Source organism: Coenobita brevimanus, chromosome 38 (assembly GCF_032717465.1).
Source record: "Coenobita brevimanus isolate Jiangsu-jjx chromosome 38, ASM3271746v2, whole genome shotgun sequence".
In the NCBI taxonomy this organism is placed as follows: Eukaryota; Metazoa; Arthropoda; class Malacostraca; order Decapoda; family Coenobitidae; genus Coenobita; species Coenobita brevimanus.
Window position 1 is genome coordinate 50,395,753 of NC_136991.1, and position 23,906 is coordinate 50,419,658.

Here is a 23,906-nt window from a genome sequence, read left to right on the forward strand (position 1 = left end):
TTCCTAGTTATACACATGTCTTTATCCTGATGTTAATTTCCTGCAGTTTACGAAGGTAAATTTGGTATGCATTAATGAAAATAATGGTATATCTTTATGACCATGTGTATTATTACATTATTGATTGTTAGTCCTCAGTATCGTGAAGAGTCTGTTGTCGTTTGGTAAGCAGCTGTCAGTCTGAAGGAGTGAGTGTAAGCATCATTATCTGGCCAGTCAGTAATGGTGCCACTAAATACTCATCGTTTGATGAACTGCATAACAAAATTTGCCAGTGTGATGCCAGCTAAAGCCCAAATGTTTAGCATCTTGTGAAGCCGTGCTTTTCTCAGTGTACCCATTGGCTTGAATTTTTATACAGTACTTACAAAGACCCTTTTAAATCCTTCCCAAAATAATCAAAAGAAAACTCAATAAAAATTGACAGAAGTGTTCTGCTTTTTCTTTTGTCAGAAGAAGTAATTATTTTTTGTTTACAGGACTTGTAAATTTAGTACATGCAGTTATGATTTTTGCAATATTTTATAAGTGATAAGTCAAAGGATATTTGGAGTTAATTTGTCTTTGTCTAATGTACTGTTATTAATTGAAATGTAATCATATAGTAACAGCTTGTTAAAACAGTGTAGGGAGTGGAGGAAGATATTTTGGCAAAGAGCTGTATGAATGTGATTGTGTGTAGATGAAGAATGAGAGACAGTCTTGGGAAAACATGGGATGTGATGCTGAGAAACAGTTTTCAATCAGCCAAGGGTTTTGCTAAGATGCTAGTTAAAGGTTGTGCAGCCTGCAGAGCTCACATGCAAGCATAGGAAAAGAAAATGCCACAGAACTGATGATGGATATTGGTATCACTTTGACTTGTTTAATTTGGCACTCAGGGTTTTTATTGTGCAGTTACAGTACTACTCTAAGCTCTTATATCCCTTGATTGTCAGTACTGGCTAGTAAAAAAGGCAAGAGGATGGAACTGAGTGCCCTTCTTGCTGGTATTGGTGTAGGGTTGTGTTGATTCCACTGTCCAGAACTTTGTGTTTAGCCAGTTTATAGCATGTATGAGTGGAGGGAGGGAGGGAGGTGGTATTTAGGACAGTCATATCATTCTGATCCATGTCCCATTAGGAAGTAAGAGATGAGAGGTATAGTGGAGTGATCCCCACTCTCTTTGGACATGGGTACTAACTAAGAAGTTGATTATACTGATAATGGTTATTTGTGAAATAACAACAGCTGTATACAAACATTTTGCTAAAAGAATGATGTAAGTTCATGTACAGTATATATTTTCCCACAGACTTAAAAATGAGGTGGTGGGTGTGGTGGAGAGCCTTTGCCAGGATGTGTGTGGTGAGGTGCGTGGCAGCATGTGCACGCAGCTGCCCCCAGTTGCACGAGGACTGGGCCTGGATGCCACCAAAACACACATCCTGCCTGAGCTGGTGGACCTCTGCTCTGATGAGGAGACCAGTGTTAGACTGGCTGGCATCAATACTGTCGTTCTTCTCATACCACTCCTTGATGATGGTTAGCTATAGGTCCTTTGTATGAGTATAGCTTACCTTTTATTATACGGTAGTCATTGTCTGATTTTTTTTATGAGCCTGCCATGTTGGTTTACAATAATTTTAATGTTAAAACAAAACACCTGCAGATTTCAACAAAGCAGAAGTGGGAGTTACTTATAACTTTGAAACATTATAGAAGGTCAGATAGGATGACTGGCTGACCTGCACTGCATTTGCTACTCATCCCTACTGTGATACAAAAACTCACTAGATGATACTCTGAATGCATAAGTAAACCATGTTAAACTCAGTCCCATTCCACAGAGCATGTAAATTCATTGTCCTGTGCTTATGTAAGTAAGACAGCACCATGTCTGAAGTGTTTCACAACAAGGATCTGTCTCAGAGAAATCGGTCAATATGTCTGTCATGCATCTCAATTTGGTCAGAGCAGGTCATGATGTTTTATAAGAACAACAGCTCTATAGACTTGTACTTTGTCCAAACAGATCATATGCATCAACTCTGTTTCCTTTAATTCTTGTTATTTATCATAGTTTGTCGTCTTCTGATCACAGATCTGTAGAACAGTGTCTTTTCATGTACAGTAATAATTAATCTCCAATATTTGCCAGCTTCTGAGTTCTGGACATTTTGCTTTTTTCTTATATTCTGAGTATTCAGTGTCTGAAATCATAGGATAATTGCAGTACTATAGTCAAACGTTGCAAGTATCAACATATTACAATACTGTTTCATGGAGCTGTACTTCACTCCTTGCACTCTGACACACTAATTTTGCATTTACCCCCAGAGACACTAATAGGAACATTGGTTCCGCTGGTGAGGAAGGTGTGTGAGCGGGCGGTTAGGGTGGAGGATGCTTCGCTGCCGGTCACCGCACACCTCCTGGGACGCATCTGTCATGGACTGCATGGTTAGTTGCTGTGCTGTTGCCAACAGTTGTGTAGTGTTGTTTTTTCTTGCATTGTGTAGATGGATAAATGAATGAAAATGCAAGTGGTAAAGAGTAGAGATAAATGTAGTAGGGGTAACTCTGAGGAATGTATGAGGTGGTATAGTGTTCCTTTTCCTTGCATTGTTTTGAAGGGTTGGTGGTAGGTGGGTCTCTCACCATCCACTCACTTGATGTAGTGCTGCTCTCGAGTGGCTCCCCTTTCCTCTTTTCCTACCTTTTTTCCATCTTTTCTCTTTTGTTGTTCTTTCCTTCAATCTTTCCTCTTCCTTCTGTCTGTGGATGACTCTACACTGAGTGACAAGTCAAATGGTTTGCACCAGGAAGCCATTTACTGTGCTGGGTGGTAACCATATAACCAAACTATGGCTCCTTGTGGTTTAGTGGGTAATTAAGGTGCTCTGACAGGATTGAGCCTGTGTCGGTTCATATCCAAGGGATGGTTTGAGTTTATTGCTCATGTAATGCCACTCAGGGATGAATGAGGCTGGTCACTCTTAACTTAAATGTCAGGACCAACTTGCCCAGCCCCAGGCTTCTACGCACATCATGGGGCAACGCAGGTTTAGATGATGGATGGATGGATGGTTTTGAAGGTCAAATGAATGAATTGCAGTTAGAACCGAGTGGAGGTAGATGTAATAGATGTTGTTGTTGTTGTTGTTAATCAACCTTGGTCTGTCTGGCTGAACAGACCCATGAACTACAGGCAAGCAACCACCTCTGTAGGGCTGTCCCGTACAGTGAACCGATGTTTCCTTAAGGTTGACAGTGTCTTGCCACAGTGAGGGGTTGGGAAAAGTGTGGAGTTTCGGTTCCTGGATGGATGACACATTTGTGTCTCACCACCTAGTTAACCCTCTCATACACAAGGGCTTGGTAAAAAAGCCAACCGCTCGTCGTACTTTTTCGACACAGGTTGCATCCAAGTGAAATCCAACCGCTCGCACTTTTTCGACTCAGGTTGCGTCTAACCATATAGGTTGCAGTATTTTTTCACCACGATTTTCGGTTGTGTCATTCAACTTTCTCTCCTGCCCTTATTTATAACTGTATTTTTATGAAATTGCAACATGTAAATGAATGAATGATCTTCCTAATGAATGAAAAAAAGGAAGAGAAAATGAATTACTGTATTTTATCATTCACTCATTATTCAGTGCTGATTTCGTACAGATATATAAACATTTCGTCAGTGCTTGTTGAGAGAATGTTGTAGAGCATTCAACAAGCTCTGACAAAATGTTTACATATCTCTTAAAAATGGGCACTGAATAAATGAGTGAACGAAAAAATATGGTAATGTATTTTTTCTTTTCTTTTTTCATCTTTCAGTCGGAAGACCATTTATTAATTTATAATATGTAGTAATTTCATAATGATACAGTTTGAAGCCATGAGTGGGAGCTATGGAAGTGGGCTTTGTTGTAAAATATGTGTGGGTTGTGTGGGTTAAATAAGATAAAGTATTGGACCAGTGGTTCCCAACCTATGTGTAATTACCCACAAGTGGGTAATTTGGATAATTTGAGTGGGTAACGGAAGGCTGAGAATAAATAATAATTTAGTGTATGAATGTGTGCTTTTATTTTACAATGTAAGTAGTGTTTCAAGCATTTTTCTTAAAGGAGTATTAGTTTGCTAGTCTCAGTATTTTCATTATTATTCACTGTGAATGTTAAAAGAGATAATAATTACTATCTTTGGAGTATTCAATAAGTTATTTTTTTTTTCCTGATGGTATGTAAGGAATGAGAGTACCGGTATGGTCATATATATTTTTAGTTTTTATTTGGAATTCAGTTCATTGAAAAGTTAGAGTATTTACTCATACATACATGTAAAAACTGAGATTATATAAAAAGAAATAAAACATCAAGCCTTCAGTATATTTTTTGATAACCCTTACCTATTTATTTTATCATAGATATATACTACTGTACTTACACTTGATGATGTGGGTAACACTAACTCGAAGAAGTCAGTAAACGGGTAATGTAATAAAAAAGGTTGGGAACCACTGTATTAGACCTTGATAGATGGAAAGAAGTAGATTAATCAAGTGGTAGGATGTGTGCTTAGAATGAAATGACCGTAGAGAGAATGCTTATGTATATCGTGGTGAAAAGGGTAAATAGGATTGAGTTTGAGGGTGGAAGGGGGCATGGAAGGCCAGGAAGAATATGAATATGGTAAGTGCATGTGTTATAATGTGAGGAGTGGAAGTTCAGGAAGCCATAGAATTTTAATTAAATGGCCCCAGCCTAACCCTCATTATAGGTGGGGGAAGGGGTCTGGATGATGATTATGGTGGTGAAGATGATGTAGAGGAGGCAAGCTTTAGATGTCACACACATGCTTATGGGTCTGGTCTGTCTTGTTAACAAAGTGTATTTTAGTGTGTAGGTTTGATGTTCCTCAGATTTCAGTCAGCATTCTAAACTGCATCTCTTTACAGATGTCTTGACAGAGGAGCAGAAAACATGGTTTGTGGACTTCTATTGTACCTTGGCAAAACTAGGACTTCCTGACTCTAAGAAGACAGAGCTGCCTGTGAGTTTATTATCAATTTCTTGTGCAGTACAGCATTTGGCATACGCCAAGACACTCTAATGCTATACATGCTTAGCATTTTCCCACTCAGTTTTTTTTCATTTACAGTGGAGTAGGAGTTTCAGAGACCAGTACATTGTGTGACAAATAGCCTCACACATCCTAAGGATCATGAGATTGTTTCTTCCTAGGATTTATGTTCCCAGCAGATAAAGTATCAGGCTGTATATGTTCTCACATTGGAAATTGTGTGGATGTGGATGTGATAGGAAGCGTTAGGAGTAATACACTGAGGTGGTTTGGGCATGTGGAGAGGATGGAGGGTGAAAGACAGACAAAGAGAGTGTATGTGAGTGACGTAGAGGGGGGGAGAGGGAGGGGGAGGCCGAGGATGAGATGGAGGGATGAGGTGGAGAGGTATGTGAGAGAGAGGAGTGTGAGTTGGGAGCAGGGCAGTGAAATGGCGAGGGACAGGGTACGTAGAGGCAATTTGTTTGTGTCCACCCCGAACGGGATTGAGGCGTCTGGCAATAGATAGATATATAGAAATTGTTTTAGATTGATGATATGAATGTATTGCAAAATAGTTATTACATAGTCTTGTATTGAACATTTTGTTATCATACGGGAAAACAGAATCACTTTTCTTGTAGTGTTCTAAATCTCATGACTGTATATATGAAATCAATACATTCAGATGTTGCCAAGGCTGATATGAAATTAAGTTACTAGAGGATTTACATTTCTATTTTAGATGCCAGACTTGGTGGCTGAGGTACGGAGTGGAGAGTATGAGGCGGAGTGTCGTCAGCAGTGTGCATACAATCTTCCCTGCATGGTGGCCTTTGCTGGGGGCTCCACTGCCTACCGCACTGCCCTTCACCCCACTGTCACCTCCCTTATCACTGACCCCAGCCATCAAGTTCGCTCCACAGTTGCTGCTGCCTTCCACCAGGTGCTGTGCCAGTGTCATTTTTAACTGTGCCTTTCCTCATGTACTGACTTATCTTCATATAGTCTTGGATATGTATATAGATCATTCATCTGAACTTGGTGGATGATATTTTAGACTTAAATTTTGTGTTTAGGTTGATATATAAACTGTTTCTAGATTTAGATTAATGTGTTTTAGTCATAGGTGGGGTGAACACTGTCATTTTTGGGTACAGTTTACTAAGTTTGATTTTTTTCTAAACTTATTTTTGATGATTTTCAGATTTTATTTTTTTGATTTAGGTGAGTTATAAACTGCTTTTAGGCCTAGTTTAGCTTGTTTGAAAGTTATTTTGGGGTTTAGGTGAGCTAGAAACTTGTTTTTGGTTTGATTTGGGTGGATTTTGGACTTGGTTGGAGGGGGAAAAATCCCAAGGCTCCCAAATGCACCCCTATACTTCCTGTGATTTAACGTCCCTGTTTAACAATACCCTGGCTCAACGATGGGTTTTCCCAAACATATCTCATTATTATAGGGGGGATGATCTGTACTCTTTTTCTTGTTAAACCTGTCATTTGTCAGATCTCTGTGACTGAGTTGAAGTGTACGAGGTCAGAGAATTGAAGGAACGGTTAGTGTCATAATTGTTAAGTCCCAGGATGTTAAACATAATCATATGTTAATTGCAGGTGTGCACGTTAGTGGGAGCTGAGGTGGGTCTCTTAAAGGAGGGTTTACTGCAGCTTCTAAGATCTGACAACTTGGAGGTGTTGGCAGCACTAACACCCAACCTTCCACACATCATCATTACCATGACCAAGCACAACGCCATCACTCCGCAGACTCCAGTATGTGGTCAGATATTCACTGCGTGCTATTTTTTATTTTTTAAAATTTTGTTTATTTTTTAAAATACTGAATTACACCTTTTTAGTCCAGTGGTGGTATTGGAAAAAAAAATCATGTCACCATCCACTATTAAACATGCTTCAATACCATTATGTTATGGTACTAGTTGTAACCTAAGGTTCATCTACGGTGTGAACTTGGTAGACTGTGGGCTGAAGTTGCTTTTCTCTGGCACTCCACCATCCTCCTTTTGGGGGATATGGAGGAGACTAAGAGACATTTATATAACTGGGTAGCAGAGCCACTTGATTATATTGGTGTCACCACATGAAGGCATCCTTCTCCAGTACCGCTATCATTATAAAACCTTTTATACCATTGAGCAATTTTCTATCCACACTTCCTTGTGTTATATCCAGCTGTGGAAAAAAATTCATGTTAGACAACCCTATCTTTGTATTACAGAGAGGAGAGCTAGTGGAGTTGGTGGGAGCAATAAAACAAGGTGAGGAGACAGTGAGTGGGACCAGCTTGTGGAGGGTACATGCCGAGGCTCTCACTCAGACTGCCTCCCTTGCACCTTGCCTCCCCCCTGATCTGTCGTTTACTCATCTTGTCCCACTCTTGTTTCTCCGTATGAAGACAGCTGTGAGTATTAAATGGGATTCCCTTCTTTATTATTTGGATTAGAGAATGACACAGGTACTAGTATTTAATACATAGTTGGTTAAAAAAAAATGTTTTAGAATAACTTTCTTTTTGTTGAGGTATAGTAAAGATAAATTAGACAGTTGTTAACAGTGGAAGATAGGAATTGGCATATTGCTACAGTTGAGTGGTTATTCCTAATGATTATTGTGTTAGTAAATGATGAACAGTATATTATTTTAGATGTTGGGTGTGTTAGGCAATTAATGATGTGTATTGGTTACTATGGAAAACATAATAAAAAAAGAAAAGCAAAAGCAGTTTAGGTGAAATTTGGAGTAAATGAGACTCCTGTTTAATAGGCTAGATACACGCTTATCTCATGACAGGTCGAAATCTGTAAATGAAAGTGTAGTGCATTTACTTTATTAAAGAAAAAAAAAAAGTTGATGTTGCAAAGGAAGGATTACACTGTTAAATTGTTTTCTTCGTGTGTGTTTCCTTAGCGCCCCATCCCATGCCGGCTGGCTGCTGCGCGGACATTGCTGGTGTTTCTGCGCCAGATGACCAACACTGATCACCGCGACCACATCTGTGCCACACTTGTCTCAGGTAACACATTCTTTACTGATAAAGTAATATTAGTAAGCCATTTAGAGGCATAGACTGAAGTACTGATAGCTACCTCAAGCATCCACTGTGGATTAATGGCTTGAAAACAAGTATATATATACTGTATATGATATAGGGATTTTAGAAAAAACTTTTTGCAGAGACAGGCCAAGGTCCTGATAGTTGTTAATGCTCAGATGTTCAGTGCGATTCATGGATTGAAAGATGTAAAGAACCTTGCTATACATTTCCCACCCTGTGTGGACTTGGGAAAAATATTGCTTGGCATAATGTTCAGCATGTGTCTGCCATGCTGTGTCAGCCCTTAGGATATCAGTATTATTCTAGCTGATGCCATATGATTTTATTCAGCTAAGGAGAGGTGTCCTTGGGGTGAAGGACATAATTAAAGCTGCTTAGAAATAAACTCAGTAACTTGGAAGATCTATACTGAACGCACATTCCAGAAAAATAAGAGATTAAGAGGCTCATTGTTATACCATAAACTTAATTGCATTCATCAGATATAAATATTATGTATTGTTCTTAATTACAGACTTTTGTGAGGGTGGGAGCTGTCACAAACGGATGCTGTTCCTGAACATGGTTACCATGGTTCTGGAAATGTTCTCCAAAATGTTCTTCAAGACCTACTTCTTCCGCCCCCTACTTTCCCTCCATAGTGAGTTAATGACTGAGTATTATTACACACATCTGTGTGACAAATCTTTAGTATTTATTTTGCTCACAGTCCCTTTTCTGTAGTTAAGTGTACCGTATTTCATTTAATTCTTTGCTACAGCCAGAGAGCTGTATTTACCATAAGAGAGCAGCCTAGTAAAGACAAGGTAAATGAAGAGTATATCAAACCCCTCAAGTCTGAAACATCAATCATAAGGTGAATTAAGTGGTCTGGCAGTAGCAAGATTATGAGAGAAAACACATTATCAGATTGAAGGAGTTAACAAAATGGCTCTTATATTCATGTTTAGTAAATTTCTGCGATATTCATGGCCATTCCCTCAAATTTCATCTGTTGGTTCTCTGTTTTTTACATATAAATATCCATTGCATTTATGTGGGTGATTATTATTTCATTAACCACTCTCTGATTCTGTCTTGTAAGTGTATACATGCCATAGAAAATAATAATTTGTTTCTCATTTTTCCATGAGGCTCATGAATGATAAATATTGTTAACTGAGTGCAGAGTAAAAAGTTTTAATATAGGTGAGAAAATAGCTCATTATATAGTGGGTTAGAGAACAAGTAAATCAAGATAAGCTTTTAATTATTTTTCTCAGTAGCTCCCATGATGAACACTGGCTATAAGGTGTTCAGCTTTAGATGGTTTCATGCCAGCAGTTCAGATGAGAGAAAGAGCAGTTGAAAGCTTTAGAACTGTGCTTTCCAAAAGTATGTAGTTTTCAAAAGATATCCCCCCCCTCCAGTTCTTGCCTCACTAGGAATGATACAATTGTATAAAGTTTGCCGTGCTTTGATTGCAATTTTCTGCCATTTGAATTTTGGCATGAAACCATCTTTTAGTACTGAATGCCTCATATGATGTTGTAGGAGGCAGTTAGGGTAATGTGACGTTTGTTTGATTCAAGGTGATCGTGTACCCAACATCAGACTCAAGTTGGTGATGTTGCTACCACAGATGAAGGCGACACTCTCACTTCCAGATGACAAGACTAGACTTCAGGTACATTTAATATTCATCTCCATGCCGGTTTATGTCTTTATGTATATCTGTTTATATGTCTATTTGTATTTCTGTATCTATTGCTATCTGTTTATCTAAGTAATAGTTAATGTTCAGGTACATTTAGCATTCATCTCTCTGTGTATGTTTGTCTGTTTACAAATATTTTTCAACTGTTATTATGACTACATTCTCTCCACTTGAACTCGGCCTAAAATTACCATCTCTTCATCTTGAATACTGAGTTGTTGTAATAGAATAACATTTGAATATGGTGCTAATCATAAAGACTACTGTGGAAAGGAAGTAGAACCACAGTATATTATTGTCTTTTTCTGCCACTGAGCTTTGTGAAATGAGCTGCAGAAGGGCAAAAATGTGGATGAAGTTAGGTGAAAAAGAGTGTAATTCATATTATCCCACCATGACAGGAGCTGGAGACTGTAGTGGGCAGCTTGTTGATGAGTGAAGGGGACAGGGATGTGTCTGCAGCCATATCAACCACCATCTCTCTCTTGGATAAGATTGAAGTCTGTGAAAGTCAGGTAGGAAAGACAGCCATTAAAAAAAAAGAAAGAAAGAAAGAAAATGTATTATTCCTTTTTCTTCAGTTAATTGGAGGTAATATATGTAGTAGCAACTCAGCTCAGTGTGTGATACCTGTATAGTGCATGTGCAGTTTTTTTAACATATTCTTATTTTTTTATTTAGCGTGGGTCTCCAGAGGGAGAGTCAGGAGGACAGGAAGGGGAGGAGGAGCGAAGAGAGAAACAGCAGGATCGGAGGCCGGGTGGAGACTCAAAAGTCCAGGACAAAAAATCACCAGGTACTAATAATCTAAGACAGTGTGATATTGTAAAGGTTGTTGGCAGTACACTGGGACGCCCATGTCTGTGGGATTATGATGAGCCAGAGATGAAGAGTGGAGCTAATACTGTAACTTATGGGAGGGAATCAGTAGCAAGAGCACGTTCTCAGTTGCCCTCCTATGATTCGTTTCCACCCTTCTGATATTATGTTTGGTTCAACTGTTTGCAGTAAGGCAGGTAAAGGAGAAAGGATGATATTTGTGGAGGTTATAGGGTGCAGATAAAACCTAGATTATGGAAAGCATTGTTTGTGTGAAAGATACCTGCTGCTTGCTGCAAAGAATTTTTATGGCTGTAGAGAAACCTGTATGGATAGATGGATGATTGAGTAAATGCACATCAGTACTAAAGTAAAAAAAAAGCGTAATCTTCTCATAGTTGGTAAATATCACATAAATGAGGTTGTAAGAGGTCAAAGCATAAATTGCAGAGATCAGAGCATGGCTGGTGATGAATATTGAGGGATGGAATATGTCAAATATGAGGTATGTAGTTAATGCTGTGTTGCTTACAAATGGAAGCTTTGCCTTCTGGTTCAGAGTTCAAATGACAGCACCCTGAGTGTTGATGTCTTAGAATGACTTTAGAAAAGAATGAAGCGATGGCTGTTCATGGAGAAGGCAGCTCACAGTGCAGTGTGACCTAGAGGAAGATGTAGCTAAGTACAAGTATCTTTATATGTTGTACTCCCTTTTCTGTATGTGAATCCTACTTGCTTAGCAGAAATAACTGTGGATAAGGTGGTGATGTGTAAGGTAAGTTAAAAAATTTTCAGTCTATATTTGTCCCCCATTTCTCTTTGCATTTCCTTCTCCTTATATTCTGCTGTGATCTGTCCTGGTGCAGATGGTGGGCGGGTAGAGGGTGATGGCCTTGGTGAGCGACGGTCAAGTTCACGGTCTAGTGCGCGTCGTAGTTCCGGTGTGGGTCGACTGCCTAGCTACTTGGAACGACGCAGAAGCAACTCTCATGCTCCCAAACAGCCACCAGATGAGCACACCATCATGCGGTAAGCAGGGGGGAGGGGGGAGCGAGAGGGTTGGTGTAGTGTCCACAGGCTGTTGTGAATGTGAACCTGGTGTACTAGAGGTTGAATTTGCTGTTTCCCTGGAGTCCACCATCCTTGTTGGAAGAGGTAGCCAAGGGACATTTAAATGATTATTGAGGTTATTGCAGTGTGGAGGGACAGGGTTGAAGATTCATACAGGAAGCTGGGTTGGAATGGAATAGAAGGACTGCAGTACACTTGAGTCAAGGAAAGGTTATGGGGGATATTTATATCACCACCCTGCCCTAAGATGGGAAAGGAGGTCTGGATGATGATGATGATGATGATCCTGATAAATGACGGGGAATGGCATCAAGTTGACCTAATACTGTATAGAGGTAGGAGGGAGACATGGTGGAATATTGCTTAATGATGCAGGTGTATGGTGTTGGATGGAAGTGAGAAATTTCATGGTTGTACGGTGTAGGCCATTGGGTGATGGCAAGGTGTATGGTAATGATATACTGGTTGGTGATAGATGGGTTTATGATAATGATAGGTAGTAGGTTGTGTACAGAATATGGAATGAGTCTGTAATAGGTGGTCAGTACTGTAGGTAATAATAGTGTGACAGTGAAAAACTGTAATGAACTTGATATAGCATGAGATATAAATGATTTCAGGATTTTTTTGCAACCTGGAGTTAAAATTTAATTTAGAACCAGTGTTTTTATATGTTGCTGTTAATTTTTTGCTTCTGATAAGTTGTTGTTGGTTCCTTTAGAAAGAAGTTGAAGCCACAACACCATTTCCCACACACAAACACAGTGAGGGTGAAGGATTTATCTCCACCGAACCATAAGTCAAGGACTCTGTTGCTGTAACTGCTCTGTGCTTGTACAATTTATTTGAAACTCTGCTTAAAGTTTTCCTTGGTAAAAGAGGCAATTAGAAGTGGAGTGAGATGATGCCACACATGTTATCTTGTCCATGTACCTGTCATACTTCCTGCCTCACACCACTGCCTTCATTCTCATACAGTTATATGCTGTTCACTTCAGATGTAAATTGCTGTCTCTCCAGGTCAAATGCTGAGGCTTAAGAGATAAACATTTGAGAGTGGTCCTAGTGAGGAAGAAATGTTATGGAAAGGATGTACCAGTAGAGCTGTAGTTTTGTTGTATTCTACCATTGAGCTGCAGGGAGTGAACTACAAAAAGACAAAAATCCTAGCCAAGTGAAGATGAATGAACTGTAGTGTGCTTTACAAACACAGTGGAATTACAACACTTCTCTCCTTGTTGACTTATGGTTGTGTTAAGACGTATCCATTATCCTCACTGTGCATGTGTGTAGCAGTAAGGAGTAGAGAATTGACTTCTTTCCTAAAGGAAGGTTGTGGGCAATACAGGAAACTATTTTTGTGTTTACCACATCAGTATTTCTCCATTTCATTTTTTCAGTTGTTGCTGTGTAGTTTTATATAAGTGCATGTGCTAAATTTTTATGCTTTGAATTATGACCCTTTCATTGTTGTTTCCTTTGCAGCTAGTATGCTAAGTTCTTACACTGTATTGATGTTTGCATGTTATATTATTTTTATGCATTGTTCTCCAGCGATAGCTCTTTGCTCTAAGGGGAAATGTTTGGTGGGAGAGAGACAGGTTAGAGCTAGAATTCTTTATTTCCTCTAAAGTTTCAGGCTATATAGAATCCATCTTCAGAGAATTTAATGTAGCCCAAAACATTAAAGAAAGTAAAGAATTCAAGCCCTAACCTGTCTCTCTCTCCCATCCAACATTTTCACTTGTTACAATGGATCATCTACATTTTTGCTACAGAGATGAAAGAGACCCTGTTTGGCAATTTTTATATACGTTACGTACCTTTGTTCTGCCCTGAAGCATTATATGTAAGGCTGTGCGATGTAGGTAGTACTTTATTATTATTATTTTTTCATCTTTTGAGTTTAGCAAAGGGTATTTAAAAGAATCGGGGGCAGGAGCCTAGCAACTCCCTTTCCTTTGCATTGACGCTGGAATTTAGTGACTTAGTCTGACCATCTTTATCATTGTATTCTAAGATCTGTTTACATCAGCTTCCTTTATTCCTTTATGATAGTGCAAGATGAGCTGTGAAAAAGAATAATGTATGTAGCTTTAAGTGCACAGAGGTGAGGATTGTTAGATGGTTGTGTTGTATTTTCTTGAATGACAGAGCTGTAAATGGGATAGTAATGGTTGAGCAGCTGAGAGATTGCATAAAAATTGAAGGCATGGGAAAATTGAGAAAATGGAGGATGAAAATTGGATGAAAAGTTTAGTGAGTGTGAATATGGATGGTAGAGCAAAGAAAGCTAGACTTAAGAAGATGAGATAGAGCCCTAAAAAACTCCCTTAAGATTAAGGGATTGCTTAGAGGTGTTCTCAAGGAGTGTGTTGCATGGAGAGCTGCCATCTGGTGAACAAGGCTGACACTTATATCCATGTATGAAGCCTTTCAAAAGAAAGGACAAAATTATGCCAAAACAGCGGGAAAGCAGTTAGCATGTTCTAACGTCATTTATGATTTTGAACAAATTTAAATTACAAATTATTCAGCCAGATTTTAAAAAGCAGTTTTCATCTAGTGTGTCTTGCATCATAGGATGGAGAAAGTCTTCCTTGATGTTATGAGCACATTGAGGAAGTGGATATAGCTAGTGGTGAAAAGGGTGTAGGTGAGTTGGAGAGCGGTAGGAAGGAGGCATGGAACACCATGATTATGATGGATTGCAAAGTTAATTGTGTATAAGAAAAGCACTTAAGAAAGTTATGGAATTCAAAGCATTGACAAACAAGAAATGGATGAATGAAATACTGTATCACTGTAAATATACATGAGAATTCTGGCTCTTCATTTTATTTTTGTTGTCAGTGGGATAGTTCAGTGCCACAGATGTTGCAAAAAATAGCTTAAGATACAGATGAAGCATATAGTGCAGATGGATATTGCATATAGACTGGAACAAATGATTATGAATGATGAGTGAATGAGTGAATAGGCCATCTTCTCTGGTACTTTGGTGGTAGTTGTTCGGCCTTTGTATTTTCAGTTTCCCGATTCTAGATCCTTCCCATCCCATTCATTACTGGAAATAGGACTGTGTTGTATTACTGTTATTATTATTATTATTATATTATGATGATGATGATTATTATTATTATTATTATTGCTTTTTGGATGCTTTTTTGTCGTTTAATTTTGCCCCCATTCCTTCACTGTCTTTCAGGAATGCAATATGAATCTCTTTGTATTTTTATTTTTAGGATTATCTACCTTTAATTATTTGTTTCTTTTGCAGCTTCATGTTATGTTGTTGCATTTCAGGAATACATTAAGCACATCATAATATGGCTACTGAAATTTATTTTTTAGTGCATCATGGTACTGCTTCAGCCCTCAGCATATTGCGTACTATATTTTTTAATATAGTTTCAGATACATGGTAATACAGTACACGCAGCCCTCATCATGCAGTCATTGATGTGTTCTGATATTTTTATTTTTTATTTTTTAATTGATATAGGACTGTAAATTTGTTCAGACTTGCAGATTGGCTTTATAGGCAAGAGTGTACCTTTCAGGAGCAGTTTTTCCTCTAGTTTGATGTGGATATAATAAAAAAAAAAAAAAACTGCCATGATGAGGACTAAACTGTATATGGATTATTTTTTTCCCTCCCCTCTCCTTTTTTCCCACTCCATTATGTGACTGTTTGATGATATTCTGTGCTTTAGCTACCTGTATATTGTTTTATTCTTATACCTGAACTCACTTTATGAGTCTCTTCACAGATGATATATATTGTATATCTTTTCTTCATAGCAGGTGCTCAGCTGCATAAGGACATAACACCAAGTTCACAGATAAAATTTTCATTAATTAAATTTCTTTTCATGCTCATACATTTTTAATGCACTTGGTCATCCAGGATTAGAATTTTACCATAATGTTAGAATGTTAAAAAAGGAACTTCGTATTATATCATTGTTATTGTTATACTATAAAAGAACTGGGGTACTTCAACAACATGAATACTACGAGGTCTGTTTAGAAAGTAACCAATCTTATGTTCTAAGCTACCCTGTTGAACTAAGACACTAATTCTCCTTCAAAGTTGGCCCCTTCCGACGTGATGCACGTAGTCCAGCATTTTTTTTCCACTGCCTTAAACATTTTTCAAAGTTGGTTTTCGATATCTCCTGCTGATGCTTCGTTGCATTTGCCATGATCTTCTCTTTCGGATGAACATTGCTAAAGACATGTTGGAGACTGTTATCACTGGAGGTGAGATGTGTGTATGGGTTTGGCCCAGAAACCAAAGCATTCGTCCCAGTGGCCTCAGCTTAAAAAAGCACGACAGGTCTGTAGCAAGGTGAAATTCACTCGCATGGTGACTTTTTTTTTTTTGACTACTTTGGTGTTGTGCATCATGAATACACATCTGAAGGTCAGACTGTCAACAAAGATTACAACCTCGACGTTATCCGTTGTCTTCATGACACAGTTTGGCGGAAGAGACCTCACCTTGAGAAAGTGGCAAGTTGGAAGCTGCACCATGAGTCCCCGTCCATTCGTCTCAACTGATTCAGGAATTTTTGGCCAAGCACAACATCCCACAGGTCTGGGAGGCTCCTTACTCACTAGACATCCAACTTTTGGTTCTTCCCCAATCTCAAAACTCTGCTGAAGGGTTCCCGATTTGAGACGACAGAAGAGATCATGATAAATGCAGCAAAGCACCTGCAGGAGATAACAAAAACCGACTTTGAAAAATGTTTCAGGCTGTGGAAAGACTGCTGGTCTACATGTGTCAAGCCAGAAGGGGCCTTCTTTGTCGAGGGGATTAGTGTCTCAGCTCAACAGGTTAGCTATCTATTTTTTTAGAGCCTAATGTTGGATTCTTTCTGTACAGACCTCGTATGACATACTGTAATTACATGATGTTCAGTGAGCCTTAGTTATGAGGTATGAGTCAGTCTCCTTGGTTACTATAGCAGTCAGATCAATCTCCAGTCTGACTGCATTTGGCTATCAACCAACCTGAAAGAGGTTAGAGATCCTTGTTATATGCAGCTGGGTGCCTCATCTATTTTCTGTGGTTTTAGGTTAACGCTAAATATTTTGCTTTGATTTTAGTTGGGCAGTCTTGATATTGCCTAAGAATGTTTTGTTTTTAAATATATTTATTGCTGTTGGCTTGTATATCCATATTTGTGTTTTGTTATGAAAGTGACAAATACGATGTCAGTTTAAGTTTGGAATTCTTTTTTTTTTTAATGGTATTTTCTTTAGTTATTCAAAGATTTATTCATGGCAGTGGTTCCTATTGCATTGCATTCTACAGTTTTATATGAAGTTTTTACTGTATATATAAGAGTTTGCTACTTTATGGTACTGAAAGTTGCTTTTTTTGTGTGAAGTTTCTTTGTATAGTGAAGGCTTTATGGGGCCTGTGAATGGCTGCATGGCAAGGAATGAATGTATTGTATTTTAAGTTGACCAAAATATTATGTTACATCTATTTTCTTTTTTTAATATATATTTGTTAAGTCAAGAATGCATTATGTGAAAATGTTGGGTGTGGTTGTTGCTATAGGAATGTGTGTTATACCTTATATTCAGATTAAGTTGTGAAAAGGATATGTTTATGGTGTACTTCTCCCCTCCCAAGAACTGGAGGCTGAAGTTAATCTTGAGTTGAACTAGTGTTTCAAGGTATTTTAGTAACAAATATTGGGAACCCACTGTATACAGTACAGTGTTGATTATTGTGACATTGATTGTTGGTATTTCTAATTACTGTTTATGGTTCAAGTTGATACTGGAAATACAATTCTAATGGAATGGGAGTGGAGGGCAGAATCCCCATCACTGTAATAGAATGGAGATCTGGCAACGCTGCCTCAGCGGTTGTGTTGGAAGTAGCCATGTACCTGAGGCTTGTGTCTCCTCTGATCATGTCCCCAAACATATCAGAGAGCTGTGGTCAGAAACTCTCAGTCCAGTGTAAATTGGAAATTGGTTTAGAGTGATGTTATTGAGTTCAGTACAAAGTAATACAAGTAAATATTTCTGTAAAATTAATTTAGAGGATGTGATCCTCCTCAACAAGAATTTTCCCTCTCTACTGTTGTATATGTAACACTTATAACTTGGACTGAAAGATACTGGAGTATCTTGATGGTGTTGCTCCCTTGACACCCTCAGCCATCAGTGTCATGATAACCGAGGTTTCGCCATAAATATTTGTTTTACTGATTTGAAAGGACAGGTATAGTTAATCATAAGTAATCAGAATGTTTTTTACTTAATAATTTTTAAGCTCGTGTTAGTAGTACAAGTGTAGACGAACTCAGGTGGATAGCAGTTTTGAAGTTTACTTAATGTTTCCTGCATTGTCATTTTTTTGTTGATCACATACAGTTTAGTAATACAGTAATAATACTTATAAGTCAAGGGGTAGTTATTTTGTGGATGATTCTCAGAACTGAACAACAGTGCATAGGGTAATTCGTCTTTAAAGATTTGTTGTTATGGCTTTTGTGTTGTGGTAGTGACTGGTGCCTGAACCATTATCCCCTTTTTTTTCTCTCTCTCCCATGGAATGGAGAAAACTTTATTTATAATTTTAGCCTTAGGCCCATATGCTGCTGTTAGGGCTACACAAGATTGGGAGACGGAGGGGTGGATGAGGAGGACATTAGTACAGAGTGAAAATATTACGTTAGTTAAATATGACTTGTATATGTGGAGCAGTGATGGCATTCTTGGGTATACCCAGACGAGGAAGGAGGAAATTTGAAGATGTGTAACTTAAGTAGAGAGGAGAATGATTCACAGGGGAAGTTAAAGACTGAAAAATCTCCAGAGCAGGACTGCTGTGTGGCATGTTTTGATATGTGAGAGAAAGATGGTTGTAGGTTGGATCTTGGAGGTTTGTTGAATAACTGGAATGTGGGAGCAAATTTTCCCTCATACGAAAAGGATGATGATACATATAGTTTCCGGTTGTGAATTATATAAGGAAGTTTATGTACAACAGTTGGAAAGAGGATAAGAGAGACTGAACATTGGTAAGAGAGTGTGGAACAATTAGGGTTGAAGAATGGGAGAAAATAAATGTTGAGAAGTATCTTGAGTGAGATTTTAAACTGTATACATTATGCATAAGCATTTAAAAGGCTTATTCCCAGAGAGAACAAAAGGGCATTGCTGCAGGTTTATTGCATTTGTAGAGGAGCCGCTGTACCACTGAAGATACTTAAGGGTATAGTAGGGGGGATTTTGAGAAGCAGCTGTAGTATATTTTGAATATCTTTATTATACTTTGCTAAGAATGGGATGTTAAGGCTGTGCCCAGCTTTGGAGGGGGGAACATAAATATGTCAAACTTTTTTTTTTTTTTTTTTTTTTTGAAATCTCAGAACAACTTCAGCACAAAGCCTTGGTTGCATGCAATTTGATGAGCCATAGCTGTGAGGTAGGAATGAACCTCCCTCATTACTAGTCAGACTGATATTCCAGTCTGACTACACTAGACATCAGATGAGCTGGAAGGAGTAGAGAGTCTGAGAAGTTAGAGAAAATGAACTTTAGTCATTAAGTAATAGGTAGATAGATAGACTTAAAAACCAAGGAAGGGGGAAGGTAGGAGGAAGGAATTAGATATGGATATAGAAAAGAGATGTGCAGAAGGAATTATAGAAAAAAAAGACTTCAGAAATGGACTCCCAAAGGAGGTGTTGTATGCTAATGAGTTGGTGTTGACTGCAGAGAATGAAAGGGAGACAGAGGAAAGATTTAAGAAGTGGAGAGGTGGTATGGGGCACAAGGGCTTAAGAGTAAATGTAGACAAAAGTGATGGTATCTAAGGCTGGGGGCAGTACTGCCAAGGAAGAGGGAGAATGGCCATGTGCGATTTGTCACAAGGTTGTGGGAAGTAGTTCCATCTTGTGCAGTGTTTGTGATAAGTGGGTGTTTAAGAGATGTAGTGATATTAGAGGTAGACTGTGAGATAATGCTGATTTCATGTGTGCGATGTGTCAGGGAGAACATGTGGTTATTGCCAAGCATGAAAGGATTGAACTTGCTAGTGAGTCTCTTGAGTGTATGGAAGAGTTTTGTCATTTGGGAGCTAGCTCTGTGACTAGAGTGAGGAGTGGTTGGAAGAAGTTCAGGGAGCTGTTGCCTCTCCTGACATTGAGAGGGCTCTCCCTCTGTGCTAAGGGATCTTTGTATGTGGCATGTGTTAGGAAAGTAGTGCTGTATGGTTGTGAGTCTTGGGCAGTAGAGGAAGAGGATATTTGCAGGCTCACATGTACGGAAATGGCAATGATTAGTTGGATGTGCAGTGCGTCCTTGAGTTCAAGGCCTGGGAGGGCTAGGTTTACGATGGAAGAGTTGAGAGGTAGGATGGGACTGGAGTGTATCAATGTTGTGGTGAGGAGAGGTAGCTTGAGATGGTTTGGGCATGTGGAGAGGAAGGGGGATGACAATTGGGTGCAGAGAGAGAGAGGTGTTAATGTTGGGGGTAGGGTAGTGAGAGGTAGACCGAAAAAGACCTGAGGTGAGGTCATTGAGTGTGACCTCAGTGTTAAGGGACTAAATATGGAAGCTGCCAGAGATTGAGCAGCATGGAGAGTCGCCATTAGGTGACCAAGGCTGACGCATGCAATCTTGTAGGAGCCTTGAAAAACAAAAAAGGTGAAGGAAAGTAGAAAAGAGGAATTAAATGTGGATATTCAGAAGGGAAATGTGCAGAAGGAATTACAGGAGCATAAGAGGAAAGTTCAGCAAAATTTTAGTAAAAGGGGCCCAGGAGACAAAGATTTTAATGGTTCAGGCACCACTAACTAATTGTGTTATTGTTGTATCCCCTTACTAACACAGCTTTTTCTGTGTGTGTGTGTGTGTGTGTGTGTGTGTGTGTGTGTGTGTGTGTGTGTGTGTGTGTGTGTGTGTGTGTGTACTTATATTTATTTTTGTTTGTATATTTGTGTGCATTTTTTTTTGGGGGGGTATACATGTGACTTTTTTTTGGGTGATATCTGGTATAAATTATGTATATGGTGCATGGTGTGTATATGATACCTGGTGTGTGTGTGTGTGTGTGTGTGTGTGTGTGTGTGTGTGTGTGTGTGTGTGTGTGTGTGTGTGTGTGTGTGTGTGTGTGTGTGTGGTGTTGGCGTGTGCAGTGTTGGGTCTGGGTGGAGTGATGAAGGTGATAGTGATGATGACCTCAGCGAATCAACACTACTGAGCCCCGAACGCCCAGCCTCACCACCCCTGCCCACAAGCCCCACCCCAACGGCCCGCTTGTCCTCCCCCTCGGATCCATCCTCGCGCCGGCCCCGGGATCGGTGCTCGGGATCCCGGGATGATCAGCCTGGATCCCGTGAGAGTCTGGCCGAGCGGCGGGAACGGGACAGGGGAGGAGAACGGAGCGGGTCTGGTCGGTCGGCCAGGGAGGTGTTCTGGCTGAGGACGTCCCGGCCACGATGGCGTCGCAAGGTGGCCTCTGCTGACACCAGCCCAGAGGAACCACGACGCCACAAATTAGGACGAGGTTGGTCCATAGATGGCCGGGGTAGCCATTCAGACACTGATGATCCCGAGGACCTGTACCGCCCCGGCCCTATTCCACCCCCTGGCCCCCTCCCAACTGCCAGTCCCCCAAGCCCACATGGGATGTACACGTGGCCACCTCAGCACACCCGCCACCGCCACCACCACGACGAGGACCCAGATGACTCCCAACCCCCACCCCTGCCTCCACCACGCCACCCCTCGGACTACGACACCCTGGCACGACCCCCTCGCCACGACCACCGCTTCTCCGACCACCACATGCGTCACGATCGGCCACTCCACCATCCTCAAGAAGCCAGTGACCCCTTCAGCCGGCGCCGCCATGACCGCTCCAGCTCCACCTTAGGCAAGCTGACCGAGTATGGTCCCCCTCCCACTGCAGCCCCTCCCTCCCACTATTACCCCCGAGAGCCCTCCCATTATGGAGGCCGACGGGGCCGTGAGGATGGTGGGTACCGGATGGGAGAGGACGAAGATGACCTTTATGTGTATCATAATCTGCCTCCCACCCTCCCACCTCACCTCTACCCCCCAACCCTCCACACCCACTTCACTTATGACCTCCCTGATGAATTGACTCTTGGCCCTGGCCCTTTCAGTCCTGACCCTTACCAGGCAGCAGACCCGTACCCGTATCCCCCTTATGGGTATGAGGGGGGTGGGGGCCGTCGGGGGGTGAGAGAGACTCCTCTGCCTCACTCCTTCTTTCTGCTAGACACAGCTGAACTAGCCCCCTGGTCCTCCCCTCCAGCCTACCCAATTGGTCCCCTAGGAGCCTCATGGTTGCAGGCAGGTCTCCACCCCCTGGCACGCATCCCACCTTGCCTCATCCCTGCCCCATACTCCCGCCCCCGCCCACCACCAGCACCCCTTGCCTCTCCTCCTTGGCGTCTTCCTCACCACACCTCCCTCCCCAGCCTCTCCACCCTGGACCCCACCACCGATGAGTTCCTGGTTGATGCCGGCGTGCGCATTGACGAGTCCGTGTTGCGGTCCAGGCTGCCCCGCCCTGGCTCTGTCCCTGGCCGCTCCCATCCATGGCGCCGCCCTGACCATGCCTACCCTGGGCAAGTTTCTCCTGGCAGTCAGGATGGAAGAGGTGGTGGGTCGCGCCTGAGGCAGCCCTTGGTGATTAGCAGGATCCCTGCCCCACCTGGACCAGCCACCCACCGCTCAGACTCAGTTCGACAGGACAGTCAGACCAGTCCAGGCCAGAGGAGGGGCAGTGGGGGTGGGGCAGGCGATGTGACGGGACGACTGCGACCGCCTTCCCGCCCTGGCCGCCCTGTGTCAACTGTGGGTCCGTCTTCTGGTCGAGGCCCTTTGCCTCCTCGCACCAAATCCCTCAGTCATGAGAACCTTCGTACCTCTCCTTCCCGCCTGGCCCTCCCCACATCCCCTTCTACTTCCCCAAACTCCTCCCGCACTTCCTCACCTCATACCTCTCCCCAAGAAGGTGAAGGACGGCCACGCACCCTAAATGTTGCTGGCTCCCGTCTGCGCCAGCCACAGGTGCGTACCCCTAGGGGTCGGGGTTCCAGGCCTACAAGCTGTAGTTCTTCACCCGGTGGCTCTCGCTGTTCCTCCCCTGGTATGGAGACTCCTGGTCAGGGCTTCCCTCGATCTGGCACCCGGGGAGGCAGCACTGGGTCTTCCCCTGCTTCCTCTCGCTGCTCTTCCCCAGGTAGGGAGGATTTGCGATCCCTAGCTCGTCTGGCACCTCACCGCCCTGCCTCAAGGGGTTCCCGCCCCTCACGCACCTCCTCCACTGCTTCCACCCCAGAACAAGTGGTAACTCCACCTTCTCCTGGCCCTGGACCCCGCCAGCCTCTCCGCTCTTCCTCAGCCATACCTAAACCGGCTGCAGCAACAGCAGCAGTGAGCAGGAACAAATCTGCTAGCAAACTTCCCCTCCCTACCTCTAGAAATTAGTGGTAACCTACTATCAAATCTTCTCTAGTCAGTACACAACAAATCTACACTGTTCCTGACACTCACCCACCACAACAGCCACTTCACCAACATAGGCATCTGTTCCCTTACCATACGCTGCACTCTGGTAGCAATCATTATACTGTACTCATTTTACTCTGACATGGCCTAAAATTGGCATCTCTTCGTCTTGAGTGCTGATTTGTAACAATAGATTAAAACTAGAATTTGATACCTGTCACGAAGAAGTGCTGGAGAAAGGATGTAAAGCTGTAGCAATATTCTTTTTCTAGCACTGACTTATGTGAAATAAGCTGTAAAAGGACAAAAATCTTGGCCAAGTTAAGGTGAAAGAATTATACAATACACCACCAGAAACTCTAGTCACTACTGTATACTGCACTATGTTGCTCTCACTCTGTCTTTCCATCCAGTACTGCCCTTCCATCTCATCTCCTTGATAACTGAATCTCAGATGATATGTGTTGGCCGATGTGGAAAATGAGGTGTGCATTATGTTTATTATAATGCTGTACTGTATTCACCCAGTGCCACCACTCATGAACCCATAATTGCTCACACATCAAAATACTGTACAAGAAAAAAAAGAGGATGCAGGTGTGAGAGCAGACTTTATTACATTATTGAAGCAGCTTTGAAAGTTGTCATTCATTGCTGATCACATCTGGTGCAATAAGT

At 41.3% G+C, this 23,906-nt stretch overlaps 1 protein-coding gene across 1 annotated transcript in view; it reads left to right on the forward strand.

Annotated features, from left to right (window-relative positions):
* LOC145396464 (serine/threonine-protein phosphatase 4 regulatory subunit 4-like) overlaps positions 1-23,251 on the forward strand; it is a 52,150-nt gene extending 28,899 nt beyond the window's left edge. Inside the window, exons 6-18 of the mRNA XM_080269840.1 lie at positions 1,295-1,524; positions 2,320-2,442; positions 4,940-5,034; positions 5,789-5,989; positions 6,658-6,816; positions 7,283-7,465; positions 7,972-8,077; positions 8,634-8,759; positions 9,691-9,785; positions 10,217-10,330; positions 10,497-10,611; positions 11,501-11,663; positions 22,193-23,251. Of these exons, the coding sequence (XP_080125966.1) occupies positions 1,295-1,524; positions 2,320-2,442; positions 4,940-5,034; positions 5,789-5,989; positions 6,658-6,816; positions 7,283-7,465; positions 7,972-8,077; positions 8,634-8,759; positions 9,691-9,785; positions 10,217-10,330; positions 10,497-10,611; positions 11,501-11,663; positions 22,193-23,207 (2,725 nt within the window). The 3' untranslated portion in view covers positions 23,208-23,251. The remainder of the gene's footprint in view (positions 1-1,294; positions 1,525-2,319; positions 2,443-4,939; positions 5,035-5,788; positions 5,990-6,657; positions 6,817-7,282; positions 7,466-7,971; positions 8,078-8,633; positions 8,760-9,690; positions 9,786-10,216; positions 10,331-10,496; positions 10,612-11,500; positions 11,664-22,192) is intronic.
* The last annotated feature ends 655 nt before the right edge of the window (positions 23,252-23,906 follow it).